Below are 17224 nucleotides of genomic sequence, written 5' to 3'. Positions count from 1 at the left end.
ACCAGAAATGAGTCGCCAGACTGCCACCGCGCTGCCCACAGGAACCTCCAAGTGCCCCCCCTCTCAGCGCGTGCCCACCCTGTCAGGCACCACCGCCTCCAACAGTGACCTGGCCAGCCTGTTCGAGTGCCCTGTCTGCTTTGACTATGTCCTACCCCCCATACTGCAGTGCCAGTCCGGACACCTGGTATGTACTCTGTTGCCCTTGGTATGCAATGTGAAGGTATCATACAGAGGATCACATTTGCACAGTTTCATGCATGAACTGTTGGCTGTGGTAGGGAATTTGTCCCTCCAGAGGTAGAATTCTATTACCAAGCTGTTTTCTCTGCTGAACAAAACAGCCTTTATTATGGGGCTTGTATAATATTCATAAAACTATAAATAGTCAGGAATAGCACAGTTATTCATTTTGTTCATGATGCGTGGTTTCTGGATACCAAAATGATTTCCCTTTGGATGACATTTGAGCTCATTTTATGATAGTGGCACTATGTTCACCATAGTGTAGTGCTGCTACTGGTGAGTTACAATTTCATTTCTTTGCTGTTGGTTTTTGCTTTGCTCAATGATAAACTTTGGATATAAACTTGTTAATGACTCCATGGTTCAGTCATACTTCACAAAAAGGCTGTAAGAGATTTTTAAGGTAAATTTTGTGCCTTCGGAGTAGGTTAATGATAAGAAATCTACTCTGAATTGAAACATTGTTGATTTAACCATTTAAAAGGTGATGGCAACCTGACAAAAACTACATCAAAATCTCACATTTAGTATTTTTGGGTCTAAAACTGATTACTGGTGTTTTTAATGTGAAAGGGTTCAAAGATAAAATTTCAAAACATTAATGCACCTGCTGTAAACTTCCTCACTACATGTCTGAAATGTGGTGTTTGTTACTAGGTATGCTCCAACTGCCGGCCCAAACTCACCTGCTGCCCAACCTGCCGAGGCCCTCTGGGCTCCATCAGGAATCTGGCCATGGAGAAGGTGGCCAACTCAGTCCTCTTCCCCTGCAAGTACGCCTCGTCGGGCTGTGAAGTCACCCTGCCTCACACTGACAAGACAGAGCACGAAGAGCTGTGCGAGTTCCGGCCGTACTCGTGCCCCTGTCCAGGAGCATCCTGCAAGTGGCAGGGCTCACTTGATGCTGTGATGCCTCACCTGATGCACCAACACAAGTCTATCACCACACTGCAGGTCAGGCACACTTTTATACTCACCTTTTTAAAGAGAGAAAGAAAGTAGTGTATCATAACAAATAATTACAGTCAGCAAACAATCACCACTGTAAAATCAGCTGACTGCATAAGATCTCACAAAATACCTTTAATTTACTTACAACAATCAAAGGTAAAGGTAAATAGATGGGGTTTAACGATTTAGAGAGGATGTAGTTTAATTCTTACCTCAGTTTTGTGGTCACGGTTCAAAAACAGGTTTGGTTCCTTGATAAAAATGGAACAACAGGTCCTGGATTTATAATGCTAGATTTCCCTTAACTTTTTTTTTTTTTTTTTAATGAAGATTAACATTAGGGCAACTTATTTTATAATTCATCTAGTGTTATTAAGAACTATCAGTGAGGGTTGGTACAGCCTGAAATATATCAAATGAGACCAAAAAGGGGGAAAAAACGTCAAATAAAAGGCAACACAGTAAACAGTCAATTTGTGGCATATGTCATATTGATGATTTATGAAGTGTGCTGTGACACTGTTGTTACAAAAGCCCATCAGTGGTTACTCGAGCAAAACCCTGACTGCTGTATGTCAGTGAATGCTCACAGACTGGCTCATGTAAATCACAGGATGGGTTGTGAAGCGGAGTCTGAGTAGAGCACTTAAATTTATTCTTCTAGTCGGTGAACTTTACTATTATAGGTCGGTGTATAGTCGTTACAGTATATTAGTAGATGTTTTTTTTATAAAATGAAAATGAAAAATAATAAATGTATTAGAAGTAATTATATCCTTGACCTGCTCTGCTTTTGCACCCAGAAGCTCTTTAAAAAAGCACGGTGACGGGGAGAGGAAGAGAAGACCGGCTGGTCTTGCTTCTCTGCTTCTCTTGCTGTGGAGGCAAACTTTCTTTTTCATCTGTTTGTTATGCCAACGCCTTCCCCTTGTTTGTTGGTGGTTTAATTGCAGTTAGCAAACACCAGCATTACTAACACCAAGGCAGATGTTATAACTGTCTTTTTTTTTGGATGGTTTGGACGTATTTGTCATGTGACTACATACACTGAACTGTGATGGTTGGGATGAATACGAATACTTTTACTCACCTAGTAAATAGACAAACTTAAAATCAAGGTTTTATAGTTGAGGTCTCCCATAGGAGGAAAAAAGTTGAAACTACAATGGACATTGTTACTTAGGAAGACAAAGTCCACAACATGCTATTTTTGTGCAGCTCTTCCAGTATCATCTGATTTGTTGACCATGTAGAGTTTGCATTCCTGCTAGCTACTATAACAGTTGATGAGCTGCCTACTGTGATAGTTGTGAAGTACAGACCCGGAGCCAGCAAGTGCTCCATAATGCTGCTCACTTCAGCTGGTCACTTACTTATCTTTTATTTAGTAGTTTATCAGTCAAACCAGCATTCCATAAGCTTTATTTACTTAACAGTGAGGTCTGCTGCTAGCTGTGTATCCCAGCATACTTGCAGCAGTGAAGAAGGTACATGGAAGACACAGAGAATGGGGGGAGATCCAATCACTGGGGAGTTTAACAAAAAAAAAAAAAAAAAAAGAGATAACCTTCACGTTTTCTTAAAATTACTTTAATCCGCAACAGGCTCCTCATTGCATCCTTCTGGTATTCTAAATTATCTTAAAGATTGATTTGACAAGCTTTATGAAGCATTATTAATTATTTTTAAACTCATTATGTTGTGCTAAAATAACAGCTGACTCAGAGGCTATCAGCAAGCAGCTGCCTTTAATCATATCATTCTAGTGATCACGGCACAACGGTTTAACATCATATAGCCTAGAAAATAACCTCAGATCATTGTTTGTATTAATTCAGAATGATGGCTTTTATCAGTACTCACTTGTTCCAACCATTTCATGTCAATTCGTGAGCCTCTCTACCTATATTGCCCAGTGCTGCATTGCTCCTCTCTGTCTCCTGCTGCTTCTCTCTCAATCAGTCAGCTGAATGCTGCCACTGTTTTATTTACACACATGCATGCATGAACCACTGACCAGCAGCATCTTTGTCAAATGAAAACTTACTGGCCAACTGACTGAAAGGTGTCAGTAAGACATGAATTATTATTATATGTCATGTCAGGGAAACTTATCTTTTGTGCTGGTTCTACAATCTAAGCTGAAAAAAAAAGTTCAAAATCAGGCAGTTGTCCAAGGCAAGATCAATGATTTGGAAAAACAGAAGAAATCATGGTCAGCATTGAGCAAATTTTAAACTTTACAAAATTTTAAGTTTGTTATGCTTGTGTTTGGAGTGATTTTAGACTCAAAACATTTGGATAAAGTAGTTCTTGAATGGGTATGCTCAGTTTGATGTTGTGTTAGAGCAGCAGCCTCACACAAACATGTTAAGTAATAGCTGAAAGTATTAATTCTTTGTATAAATGAAAAAAGTAGCACTGATAGCCTATTATAAAGTCAACCCAATGTACATAGGCTCCAAATAACATACTGTGTATATATATGTATTTTTTTAAATGGTAATGTCCCACTTATCACCAGACTCATACACGTTATCATCTGTTTTGAAGAGGCAGCTCTTATCTGCTGCATGTTGAGCATGCTAAATATGTGACTCTCCAGACACCACTACAGCTGGTATTTTCCATCAGACTCACTTCACACTTAGACATCATAACATTGCCAGCCCTTAATGTATGAGTGAATGCTGAGGGGTTAAAAATGTTGTTTGAGTATAAAAATTCATATGTAGGTTTTTCCTAAAAAAAAGACCTCTACATTAGCTCTGGAGTCAACCAAAGCCCTCGCTAATGACTTTGTATGGTTTTTGAACCTAAACTTCTCTAACCCTTTGTTTGTTTGTTTCTATCCAGGGGGAGGACATCGTGTTTCTGGCCACAGACATCAACCTGCCAGGCGCCGTGGACTGGGTGATGATGCAGTCCTGCTTCGGCTTCCACTTCATGCTGGTCCTAGAGAAGCAGGAGAAATACGACGGCCACCAACAGTTCTTCGCCATTGTGCAACTCATCGGGACTCGCAAGCAGGCTGAGAACTTTGCCTACCGGCTGGAGCTCAATGGGCACCGGCGCCGCCTAACCTGGGAGGCCACACCGCGCTCCATTCACGAGGGCATCGCCACAGCCATCATGAACAGCGACTGCCTGGTGTTCGACACATCCATCGCACAGCTGTTTGCAGAGAATGGCAACCTTGGCATTAACGTCACCATCTCCATGTGCTAAGAACTTTTCAACAGAAGAGGGTCAAAAAGTTACAGACTGTGTCTGGGGGCTTTTAGAGGGTCAAATCAGTTGTGACCTCACAGTGCCCCCCTCCCCTCTCTGCTCACCCCTTGAGATGTGGAACTCGACTGTCTGATCAGACAGCTGTGGAGACTCAGGGGGTGGGATGGATGGATGAATGGATAATTGGATGAATGGTTGGATGAGTGGAGGAATAATTATAAACATGGAAATAACTGTGTAGTGACGGCTATAGACTTCTAAACACACAAACGTTTCTGTGAGACTCATGCACACACATGCAGTCTTGCAGTCTTTTGGTCATAAACACAGACACTAACTGAAAAGCTGTTCAGCCCCCTCCCCTCCTGTTATCAGTGTCTTTCTCTTGCCCTCACACGTTTCAGCAGCCTCTGCAGCCTCCTCCGTGAGACTAGAGGCTCATCACTCAAGCTATACTTTAACACGGACTCCTGGTCAGTGCGGGGTAGCTAGCCAGCTATCTAGTGCACCCCCTGAAGAATTCCTGCTGCTTGTAATCCACCTCAGTACCCTCTAGACCTCCTGGATTAAACCATTGAAACTCTGCCGACGCTGCACATACGAGCTGTGGGCTGGCTTCTCCGAACTGGGCATCTTCATGTATTGGCCCACTCACAGTGGAACCGGGGCTATGAAGTTCCTAGCGACAGATTAGGAAACATGTCTCCATCTCTGACAGATGTGGTCTCCACTACTGGACCATCACCTATAGACATCGATGGCTGTAGCACCAACTCAACCACAGACACAGTCATGTCCAGGATGACTGCAGTGAATGAACTGTCTATCCAACATCCCATGCATCTGGTCTCCTTCCAGCCCACATCTGGTCCACATGGGTTCATTCGAGGCTAAAGATTGTGCATCGGACGCTCTTTAAATAGTTGACCGTTGTCTTTGATAGTTCTTAGAACAGACTCTGCTCTCATACTGTATGGACTTAAGAAGGCCAGCAGCTACGTTGGCCCTGGATGTGTGTGTTTTTTTTTTGTTTTTTTTTAAATCTTCATTTTTATGGAGTGGACACAAACAATGGAGGTCTCACACACTAAACACACACCTGTTCTTTGCATTACAGGCAGTGTGTGCAAGCGTAACTATGGATAAATTAACTGTACGTCAGAGCATTTTCAACTTTGTTTTTCAGAGGAAAAGAAATACACTGCATTTCAGTTGAGTCACAGTTTTCTTTTGGGTTTATTTCGTTACTATGTTATTTCTTTATAATTATATTAGTTTTTTTTGTATGTGAGGAAAGAAGAACTCCTGTTATTTGTATGTATGTCTGTGACTGTGTGAATGTGTGAGATGAACATGTGGTAAAAAGCCCGCTCACTTCCTCCTGTCTCCTCTCCACTCTCCTCTTTTCATTTCTCTGCTTCTGTCTCGCTCTGTCTGCCAGTGTCGGCCTCAACCACTGATTGACTGATCACCCAACCAGGAAAGAGGGACAGTTTCTACGGTTACAATGTTGCTATTGTTATTATTAAATGGAGATTATCAGAATTATCATTTTTTGTAACGACTTTTAAAAACAAAAATTAAAGGCTGTAAAATGTGTGGCTAAACTTCAGTGTTTGTAGTTAAAAAGCAAGTTGTCGTTCATCTGAAGGGTTGTTTTTTTCCCAACTGGATTGTTTTCTCCTCACCTATTCGTCTCTGTCTTCTTGTTTGTGTGGTAAGTCTTTTCTTTTCCTTTTTTTTGTCTCAGAGGAGGGAGGGAGATCAAGCCAATCATCTCTCCCTTTCTCGTCATGTGGAGTCTCAGTAATGTTGCTGCTCCTTCTCAACTCCTTGACTCTTTCTGTTTTACTTTGTCATTAAATAAATCTATCTTTTTCATACCTGCTGCCTCTCCTTTTTTTATTTTAGACTTTCCTTGTTATGACTTTGTTTTTGTTTGTCACCAAATTTAAAGGTCCCTCTGAAGAGTTTTGGCCACTATTGGGTCAAAGTTTCTGGACAGAGTAAGTCATCCGTGTGAACTGAACACTCATTTTCAGTTTTTAGATGAGAAAGGAAATACATGTATTGGTTGCCACACCTCATGGTCGGACTGGGGGATATGGCCTAAGAATAAAACCTCTGAATTCTTTCCACCTCACTCCATTTACAATTTGAATAGATTTTTTACCTTACATGACAAAGAGATTTCTCAGAACTGGTGTTGCTTTAAATTTATCAGTGGAATTTAGTCAAACTGGGCTAATTTTCAACACAGAACTAAATGGAGTTCAGTGGAGCGCTGAGCATCACCTGGTTTGGTCGCTGCACGCTCAGGTGAAGATGGAGATGGCTGTGGAGAAACCAATCTGAGTCATCCACAAAGGGTAAAGTTTCATGTCTACAGCTGCTGTTGGACAGTTACAGGATTCAGCAAAGAAAAAACACACCTTTAATACCTAGATACAAAGAAAAAATGGCAGTAATAGTATGATTTAATTATTTACATATTTACACCTTTATTTTTACAAGGACCAAGAGCAAAATCTAAGTTCCAACGCCCAGGTTGTTAACCTGACACGTCAGATGAATTTTTTTCACGCATCCGTCTGGGAAAGCTTCAATAGGAAACATTTGAGAAAAGGCAGAGGCTTTGAAAAAAACTCGGAGTGTGATTGGATGAAGGTTCTGTCTGTTACATCTGTACGGGCCAATCAGAGCAACAAAACACGTGATGTAGCCACTATCAAGCTGCGCATGCGCAGCTACTGAGGTCTAACGCGAAACATGGTGAATATAGACATGTAAGTACTCCACTTTTGTCATTTTTGAAAAGAAGACAACTCACTGCTGTTCTTGGTTCTTTTTTTTTAACAAAGAAATGTTGTCAAGCTCTGATAAAACTGGCACTTTAGCAGCATCCACACTAATCTCTTCCACCATAACTGCACCAGCTCTTGCTGCTGCTTGTAAATGTCATGACTCTGCTGCGCCTGAAAGTACTGCCTGTCGTCGCTGATTGGTCCTGTCACTTTCTAACCAGACCCAAACGGTTCAGAGGGGAGCTTTGTAAGATGGATTCGCCAGTGAGAAACAAGGAAACGGGCATATCTATCTGCTTTGCAAGGTTATAAGAGAGCAGTAAGACAAAAAAAATCAGAGGAACTCTCAGTAATACAGTTCTGTTCAGGAGCAGGCTGGTTGACTTCCCAGCATTCCTTGCTCAGTACAATTGGCTGTGTCAGGATATGCTTATTGCATAAAGAGAAAACACACAGTCTCAGCAAATCTTTAGCTGAATATGTTGATAATGCTTATTTATCATTTCAAGGTCATTCATCATGAAGCTTCTAGTTTAGTTTGTAACAACGATGAAGGAAATGTTCAGTACCAGAGGTTCACACATAATCAATGCTGCTCATGTGGGGTCTAGCTTTATTATGGGGGCCATGGAGCAGGGGTGGAAAGTAACTCATTATATTTACTCACATTACTGTAATCAAGTAGCTTTTTGTGTCCTTTTATTTTTTTCAGTAGTTTCTGAAGTCAATCATTTAACTTCGACATAAGTTTATTTCTGGGGAAGTATTGTGCTTTATTACATTTTAAAACACATTAAGTACTGATTAAAGATAAAGGTCAGCTGCCAGCTAAGAGAAGGATCAGAAGAGCCACATTCATTTCCTGAGAGGGGCGGAGTCAGACAGCTCATTAACATTTAAAGCCACAGACACAGAAACAGCTCATTCTGAGCAGGGCAGAAACAGAGGGGTTTTTTTAAACATGCAAAAATCCAATACTGGAGTGTTTTTTCAGCAACAAATGTCACAGGCATGTTTTGGGGACCTCTGAGACCAATATAAACTGTTTCTGATGCTTGCTCATATTGCATACAGTTACACTGTAACTTTTGGACTGTGTCGCCATCTCAAAACCCTCACAAAGGTGGGATTGCAGAAAAGAAGGTTGAGAAAAAGGGGGAGCTAGTTAGAGCTTAAAATCCCAAAGACTGATGGAAGTTAGGCCAAGGAGGTGAATGTAGCTAGTGACAGGTGCAAGCACTGATGATCCCAGAGCTTGTGTTATTAAATCATTTCTGGGGAGGGCCAGCAATGTATATGGATGGGCTTAAACTTAATCAACGTTTTCAGTCACAGGACTTTTTGATTTCTCCTTCAACATGACAAAGTTAGAAAAGAGATGGACTGCTGTAAAATATCCCCTGTGAATGTGTCCTGGATGCATGTGTTTGAGTTTTACTTTATAAAGTAGGTCTGTGGATGTGGGGCAGTCTGTGAGGTCGCACAGGTAGAGCAAACCTGCTGCAGGAAATGGCATCATTTCTCCAGCTGCAGGGGCACAGGCTTTTATCTCCAAATCACACAGCAATGTGAATGCAAAGATGCCTGCTCTGTGCCTGTTAGGAGTGAAGAAGAGAGACATAAATCATTCATATTTATTCAAGTTTCTTTAGAGAGTTCCTACACCCAAACATGTGCTCTGGGTTGCACCAGCTCTTTGTAAGCTCAGACGTAGCCTCAAACTTCTGACTTCTTAACCCTTTACTAACATCTAAGGCATGGGTGTCAAACCCAGGGGGCCAAATCCAGCCTGTGGTGCAGTTAAACATGGCCCACCAGATCATATGATATTTTTATCATAACTGGCCCACCAGTATGAGGTCTGCAGATTTCCTCCAGTATAAAAATGTGAACTTCACCTTGATGATTTATAATATCCTTGATGAATCATAAAAATTAGAAAAAGTAAACAGTAAAAATACTTCGATAAAAAGTCAGGAACGTGGGGAAAAAATTTGTGTTTTCTATATATATTTTCAATTTTGCGTCTCACAGTTATGACTAAAAGTTATGGTTGTGAATTTTATTTAATATTTGAACCCTTACATCTCATAACTTTGACTTTTATCTCATATTTTTTTAATCATTTTAAATTTTAAGTCCTATTTTGATATTTTAAAATCATGATTTTGACTTTTATTACATGTTTTGAACTTTTTCAACTCCTAACTTTAACTTTTATCTCATTTATTACCTGAAAAAGTCAAGATTTTTAATTTTATCTCAGTTTTTTGACCTTTTAAAATCATGATTTTGACTTTTATCTCACATTTTGACCTTTTTAAACTCCTCATTAATTTTTTTCTCATTTTTTTTACCTTAAAAATGCATAATTTTTAACTTTATTTTATATTTTGTAATTTGAAACTCATGATTTCAATGTTTGTCATATTTTAACTGTTAAAAAGTATGATTTTGAATTTTATCTTAGTTTTTGACCTTTAAAATTCATGGTTTCAGTATTCTATCTCATATTTTTCCTTTTAAAAACATTATTTTGACTTTAAATGTCATGTTTTTATCTTTTAAACTTACAAGTTTGACTTTTATCTCAGATTTTGAGTTTTTTACTTATCATGTTCGCCTTTTAATCGCAATATCATTTATCATCAGTGCTAAGTTTTTACCTGCTGTAATTAATTTCTGGTGAAGATAAGGTCGATGTTTTATGGTTAGGCCCTCAGGTTAGACCCAAGTTCAGAACCCGGCCCCTGCTGTGATTGAGTTTGACACCCCTGAATAAGGTGTTGCACCAGCTGAGATAGTTCCAATGCAGGCTTAAGTTACAACCTAAATGATTTAACCTCATGCCACTCAACTTTAAAAATACCTAAATATTCCTTTGAATGACACAAGATTAAACAATGACACAACTCTTGTCAACATGTCAACTGTGTCAACATGAAACGTTGCACAGCTGGTACAACAAGCTGCAGAAAGACAATGGATAGCCTGGTGGTTATGTCTTGAAGCTTATGTACAAAGAGCAAAAACAAATGTTTAATGGGCTGTAATATGCTGCAATCATTCTTGGCTGGAACTTTGAGCCAGGCATCCAGCAAACACCAAAAATTACAGGACTCCATGTATGCAGCATATTTTCCCAGGCCTTATACAGCATCTCCTTTGTTTCCCACTGCAGACAGTAAGTATTCACACATTTAGAGCACATTACATCACAAGGATCAGGGTAGCAGAATGATCACAGTGACATTATTTGGTAACAGTCTGGAGCATTGCCAGTTTGATCACTTTTTCCCACGCACCAAGCACGGGCAACAGGATATCCAAGCCTTGTTTGGATTAGTGATGGCTGATGGTACATTTCCTTGGAAGGGCTGTACCAAATCCAAACAACCACACCAACATCAACAGTGTTGTTTGTAGTCATCAAAGTGAAAATCGAAGAATGGCAATTCTACTTTGTAGTTCAAAATTCAACTATAGATAGACATAGAGTAAGTAAAATGTCATTCAAACGAACAGAGGCATGGGAGTGAGAGTGCTTTGAGGTGCAAAGACAGTAGATCAACTTCTGTTAAAAAAATCGATGTCTTCGGAAGGTACTAGTCAGAATCTTTTCAAATCAGACACCTCTGAGCTTGCAAAGCAGATGGATTCGTCCATTTCTGTGTTTCTCACTGATGAATCCATCTTGCAAAGCTCTCGTCTGAACAGTTTGGGCCCGGTTAGAAAGTGACAGGACCAATCAGCGACGAGGGGCAATACTTCTGGGCGTGACAGAGTCACGATGTAAGCAAGCAGCAACAAGAGGCCAGTGCAATTATGGCAGAAGAGATTAGCGTGGATGCTGATAAGTGCCAGTTTTATCAGAACTTGACAACATTTCTTTGTTAAAAGAAGAGCAAAGAACAGCATTGAGTTGTTTTCTTTTCAAAAACAACAGAAGTCTACAGTCGCCATGGTTGGCGTTATGCGGTTCTCTATGGAGTTTACTCCAAGGTAGGGGCGCACCTTGGTGGCAGCTACGTCACATGTTTTGTTGCTCTGATTGACACAGAAAGATTTGACAGAACATTCATCCAATCACCCTCCAAGTTTCTTTTTCAAAGGCTCTGCCCTTTCCCAATCACTGTTTATGGGAGTTTTACCAGATGGATGAGTGAAGCAAATCCATCTGGCATGTCTGTGAGTGTGAATGATCAGTGATGCTAGTGATGTCAGGGAAAGGTAGTTGTCTTTCTGAAGCACATCAACAAATTTCTTGTTTTGCAAAATGAGATAAACAAGATGTGTTTCAAACCTCAATTACAAAGAAGTTGGGTTACTGTTTTAAATGTAAATAAAAAGAGAATACAATAACTGCAAATCTCATAAACCCATAATTTATTGACAATAAAACATAAACGCCTTTTAGAAATTGAAATTGAGACATTTTAAAAATCCATGAAAAATACTGGCTCTTTTTTAATGTGATGGCAGCACCACATCTCAAAAGAGTTGGAACAGGGTACAGGGTACTGGAGAACTAAGTTGTAAAAATGAAAAGCAGCTGGAGGAGCATTTTGTAACTAATAAGGTTAATAAGCAACAGGTCAGTAACATGACTGAGTGTAAAATGAGCATTTTGGAGAGTATCAGAAGTAAAGATGGGCTGAGGCTAAACTATCTGTGAAAAACTGCATCTAAAAATTGCGGAACAAGTTAGGAAAAATGTTCCTAAACATTATATTGTAAAGACATGAATATCCCACCATCTGCAGTACATAACAGCATCACAGGATTCAGAGAATCTGGAGAAATATCTGTGCACAAGGGACAAGGCTGAAGGTCAGTACTGGATGCTCATGATCTTCAGGCCCTCAGGCAGCACTGCATTAGAAACAGGCATGATTCTGTACTGGAAATCACTGCATGGGCTCAGGAACACTTCCAGAAATCATTGTCTATCAACACAGTTGGCCAAGCAATTCACAAATCCAAAGAAGAAGCCAATGTGAACACAATAGAGAAACTCTGCTGTCATCTCTGGTCATTAAAAATGGACTGATGCTGTGTCCTGTGGACTAAAGAGGAGAGGGACCATCGTCTCACAACCAGGAGGTCATGGGTTCGATCCTGAGCTCCTGCACTCATGCTTTGTTGGTGGCATGTAAATGAGTATGGAAGTACAGTGAGAAGAGTAGCACTATGCATGCTCAAGTCCATTTACCATTACATTAGTGTCCGTGGCCTACACATCTGGAACAAGCAAGCTACAAAGTTTTTTTTTTTCTTGGCAATCTGTAACTATTATTCATACTGTTAAAGGCAACTTGTTCTTAAGAAATAAGGATACATTTTTGGATTGTGGTTCTTGCAAAAATATTTTCTGTCATTATGGCTAATGTAAGGCAAGATTGAGTACTGTCCATCCATCCATCCATCCATCATCTACAACGTATTCCATCCGGGGTCACAGGGGGCTGGAGCCGATTCCAGCTGTCATTGGGTAAGAGACAAAGCAGGGTACACCCTGGACAGGTCACCGGTCAATGACAGGGATGACATATAGAGACAAACAAGCAGCCATGCTCACACTCACACCTAAAGGCAATTTAGAATCATCAATCAATCTTGCAAGCACGTCTTTTAACTGGGAAGAAGCCAAAGCCTGCAGAGAACCCATGCATGCACAGGGAGAACATGCAGAGTCCATCCACGGGCCCTGAAATGCATGTGTTAATTTAAGTTGGTCATTTTAAGACAACTTTAAACATTGCAAAGTTGTCTGTTATTGTGTGATCTGTGGGTGTGTCATCAAAATGTTCGATATCTTTTGCTGCTCAAATAGAAGTTTCAATCCCACCCTCCATTTTCCTGTTCCCCCCAAAGATCCCTTGTATAAAAATGTGCATTTTACCTCCTTTTTTTCTACATGAACTCATTCTGTTTATTGATGTCAAAAGTTTTTAAAAAATCAGTAACACAGGGCATGTTCATTTGAGTCTGTTTTAAAGACAAATCCAGACATGTTTCTCCAGCACCCCCAGTCCTGGTATCATGTGGTCACAGGGGTCCAGCCCATCTGCACAGACCACACCTAACACGCTGATGCAAGAGGGTACAGTACAAGCTCTGTGTGTGGGGGTGATCTGCCATGAAAGTGGGCGTTCTGCCAGTACGCTAAGCACACCCCAAGGGCCTCTGGGTAATTATGGCACAGGGTAAGGTCCCCCATTCACTAAAGGGGGAAATGTGTGCTTGTGGTCAGGAGTAGAGTTAAATCTAGAGGGTTTAGAAGGAGTCCTAATATTGGGTTTAACTTAGGCTGGGTGTGTCTGCAGGGAGCTCACTGTGACACTCAGACAGAGCACAGATATACATCAGCATTTAGGTCAGGCATCATAAAGCAGCCACATTTAAACACTGTAATAGAGCAGCTTAAGTGTTTTTCAGGTTGTGACTGAGAGGGAGGGTTTGATGAATGAAAGCACATAAAAACTGGTTATATATGCTGTGGAGAGGAGAGAAGGCATGGAGCACTTAACAAGGTGGTCTGTCAGATGGGTTTTCTCACAGTTTAGCAGGGCAGTGTTTCTTTAACTAAACAGCAACACCTAGAGGTTGAAACTGTCATTGCACAGAAAGATCTGTGCCTCAACGACTGTCAATAATTTCCCTACCTCTAAACTACACTGCACTTTATTCCTCTGCTCCTTAATTTACTTTACCTCATTGTACACTATCATATTTTCAGTTTCTAACCAGTGACATCAGGGACATTTTTTTTTGTTTTGTACAATTGTTTGGTTTTATGTTATGGAAAGTTTTTTATTCTGTAACTAAATCCTGCATTCACCAGTCACCTTCTGCTTTCAATTACTGGGGCCCCAGACCATCATACTGCCCAATGTAACGGGCCGCACACCTTCCAAAAAGTTCAACTTTTGTCTCTTCAGTCCACAGAATATTTCTCCAAAAGTCTTGGGGATCATCAAGATGTGTCTTGGCAAATGTAAGATGAGCCTTTGTGTTCTTGCCGTGGTTAAATCCAGTTTTTATCACCTTAGGCTTTTATCTAGACTCAAATCAGTTTTATCTTTTAATGACCTGGAGTGGGTGAGCCATGCTTTTATCTCTACACGTCTTGACTACTGTAATGCACTGTACACTGGTATCAGCCAAGCCGACCTGTCACGCTTACAGTTAGTCCTAAATTCTGTGGCACATCTTTTAACTGGCACATGTCGTAGAGAACACATTACACCTACTTTATCCTCGTTGCATTGGCTCCCTGTCCATTTTAGAGTAGATTTTAAAATCTTGTTTGTTTTTGAAGTACTTCATGGACTGGCCCCCACGTACATCTCAGACCTCATTGTTCCCTATTCTCCTGCGCGCTCGCTGAGGTCTGAGGGCCAGCTCCAGCTTGGTGTCCCAAAAACTAAACTTAAAACCTGGGGCGACCGGGCCTTTTCTGTTGTTGGGCCGAAACTTTGGAATGCTCTCTCCCCCCGACATAAAGACAGCCCCTTCAGTTGATGTTTTTATGTCTCGTTTAAAAACACACTTTTACTCCCTAGCATTTAACCCGGCATGAGAATTGTGTGGTCCTCTGACTGTTTTTTTTTATTTTATTATTTTTAAGTGTTTTTATTTGATTAGCTTTTATTTTTATTTATGTATATTTGTTAGTTGTGATATTGACTTGATATGTGAATTTCGTGTGTGCTTTTATTCTGTTCTGCTTGTTGCGGTATCCTGTACAGCACTTTGGAGACTTTGTGTTGGTAAAATGTGCTATACAAAGTTGGATTCTTTTTTGTCAGCTGTGGTTTTGGCCTTGGAACTCTCCCATGATGCAATTTTTGCCCAGTGTCTTTCTTATGGTTGAGTCATGAACTCTGACCTTAACTGAGGCCATTCAGGCCTGCAGTTTTTCGAATGTAGTTCTGGGTTCTTTGTGACCTCCTGGATGAGTCGTTGTTGCACTCTTGGAGCCATTTTAGTTGGCCGACCACTCCTGTGAAGGTTCGCCACTGTTCCCAGTTTTCTCCATTTGTGGATAATGGCTCTGACTGTGGTTTGCTGGAATCCTGAATCCTTGGAAATGACTAAGTAACCTTTTTCAGACTGAAAGATTCCCATCACTTTGTTTCTCATTTGTTCTCGAATTTCTTTGGATCGTGGAATGACGTAACCTTGCAAAGCAGATGGATCTGCCTGTTTCCGTGTTTCTCACTGGCAAATCCATCTTGCAAAGCTCCTGTCTGAACTGTTTGGGCCCGGTTAGAAAGTGGCAGGACCAATCAGTGACAGGGGGCAGTAAGTGGTTAATGAAATATCCAGAAAAATGATAATTTGCAATGAGTTTACTCTCGGGATACGCCTCAATGATTGTAAAGGGAAGCAAATCCGGCTTCACATAGGGCTCAAAATCCTGTAGTGGGGACAGCCTTAGGGATGCATAGATCTTCATACATTGTCATACTATGAGGCTGACTCTCTGCTTTGTTCTTGCCAGAGGAAACCCACCTGATGACAGATTTTCAAGAGTTACTTCATAAGTCAGACTGTAAAATATTTTTAACTTTCAAAGTGTTGTCAGGCTTTGGATTAATCAAGACACTTTCAGTGTTAAATTTGACTCTATATGAGTCCAAATGCCACTGTAAATTTTGCTGTGTATTTAACTTTATTAGAGAGGTGTGACTTTACCCGAACAACCTGGTTGGAGATTTATTCTCTTGTCCTTGCCAACAATGAAAGATCATATTTTACTGTACAACTCCTCAGTAGCAACTCAGTACTTAAGCAGACTTTATACTAAATACTTTTACTTGAGTAGATTCTTACACCAGTACTTTCATTTTTATATAAATTAATTTGAACTGGAGTAAGTGTACTTTTACCTGAGTACAACAGTCAGGGCCTTTTTCCATCCCTGGTTTTAAACAGTTTTTATTCTCCCCGTTGTTTGTTTCATGTTACTTTTGTCTTGTGATCCCACTGGCTGCAAGCCAAATCTACTTATGGATACAAATAAAGTCACCTGAACCTGGCCACTGGTTAAGCTCTGTTGTTAAAGCAGAAACCCATATGCAGAGGCTGTGCTGTTAGCAGGTTAAAATCCTGATCCTAGTGCATGTGTTCCCTCACTCTTTCTCCCCATATTTCATGTGTCTCCTCAGCTTTTCTATCAAAATGAAGGCAAAGATCCACCAATTAATCACAGTAATGAAGCATTATTACACAAATTCTCTCATGAACAGGAGCTTTAAAATAACTTTAAGCCCTTTGTTTTGCATTTCTGACCTTTAACTTAATGGCTTTCTGTCAAGCTCTGGATCACAGTGAAGCATGTTTAATCTAAATAAAAAGATTAATAATCATTATTTTCCCCAGTACTGTCCTATATTTATTGGATGTCTCATTAAACAGCTGTTTTCCAAACCATCAAAACTAAACATGCAGTCAGGATGTCAGGATGTTAGAGCTTCTAACAGCTGCCCCCCAGTGGCTGTTAAACGTAGTTGCATGCTGACTGTAGTCTACATCTGTTAACATTTGTTTTTCCATTATTTATAATGTTCTACTAGTAAAACTTCACAAGTAAAGGTCAGAAGCTGTAGCTGATGTTGGCAGATTTTTTTTAAGAGGGTTCACTTTCAGAATGTTTACAGTGCAAATATTTTCATCACCTTTTCTCCTCACGTCATTCTTTGAAGTTTCTGTTTTTTATGAATCTATCTGTGTAAAGTTCCTGCTTCAGTGCATTCATCTTGTCATGGTTGTCTAAATATAGAACAAAAAAAATTGCTGCAGCTGGTGGATCACGTTACTTCTCTACAGGGGAGAGAGGGAATCACATCTGGGATACAGAGTTGGGATTTGTTTTCTGCATCAGGTTGAATTTAACTGTGATACATGTATTAAACCCACATGGATATGATTTAATACCGATGTGAAAGGACAGAAAATCTGGACAAAAAGATACTTCATCTCATGAA

General features: G+C 40.2%; 1 protein-coding gene across 5 annotated transcripts in view; it reads left to right on the top strand.

Annotated features, from left to right (window-relative positions):
• Nucleotides 1-6311, top strand: part of siah1 (siah E3 ubiquitin protein ligase 1) — a 44456-nt gene extending 38145 nt beyond the window's left edge. For all 5 annotated transcript variants that reach the window (XM_041796014.1, XM_041796015.1, XM_041796016.1 and 2 more), the window contains 3 exons: nt 6-187; nt 904-1200; nt 4054-6311. In XM_041796014.1, coding sequence (XP_041651948.1) covers nt 6-187; nt 904-1200; nt 4054-4425 — 851 coding nt within the window. In that variant the 3' untranslated portion in view covers nt 4426-6311. The remainder of the gene's footprint in view (nt 1-5; nt 188-903; nt 1201-4053) is intronic.
• Nucleotides 6312-17224: the final 10913 nt, after the last annotated feature.

The sequence above is a fragment of the Cheilinus undulatus genome, linkage group 9 (genome assembly GCF_018320785.1).
Source record: "Cheilinus undulatus linkage group 9, ASM1832078v1, whole genome shotgun sequence".
In the NCBI taxonomy this organism is placed as follows: Eukaryota; Metazoa; Chordata; class Actinopteri; order Labriformes; family Labridae; genus Cheilinus; species Cheilinus undulatus.
This window is presented reverse-complemented; position numbering and strand designations above follow the sequence as displayed.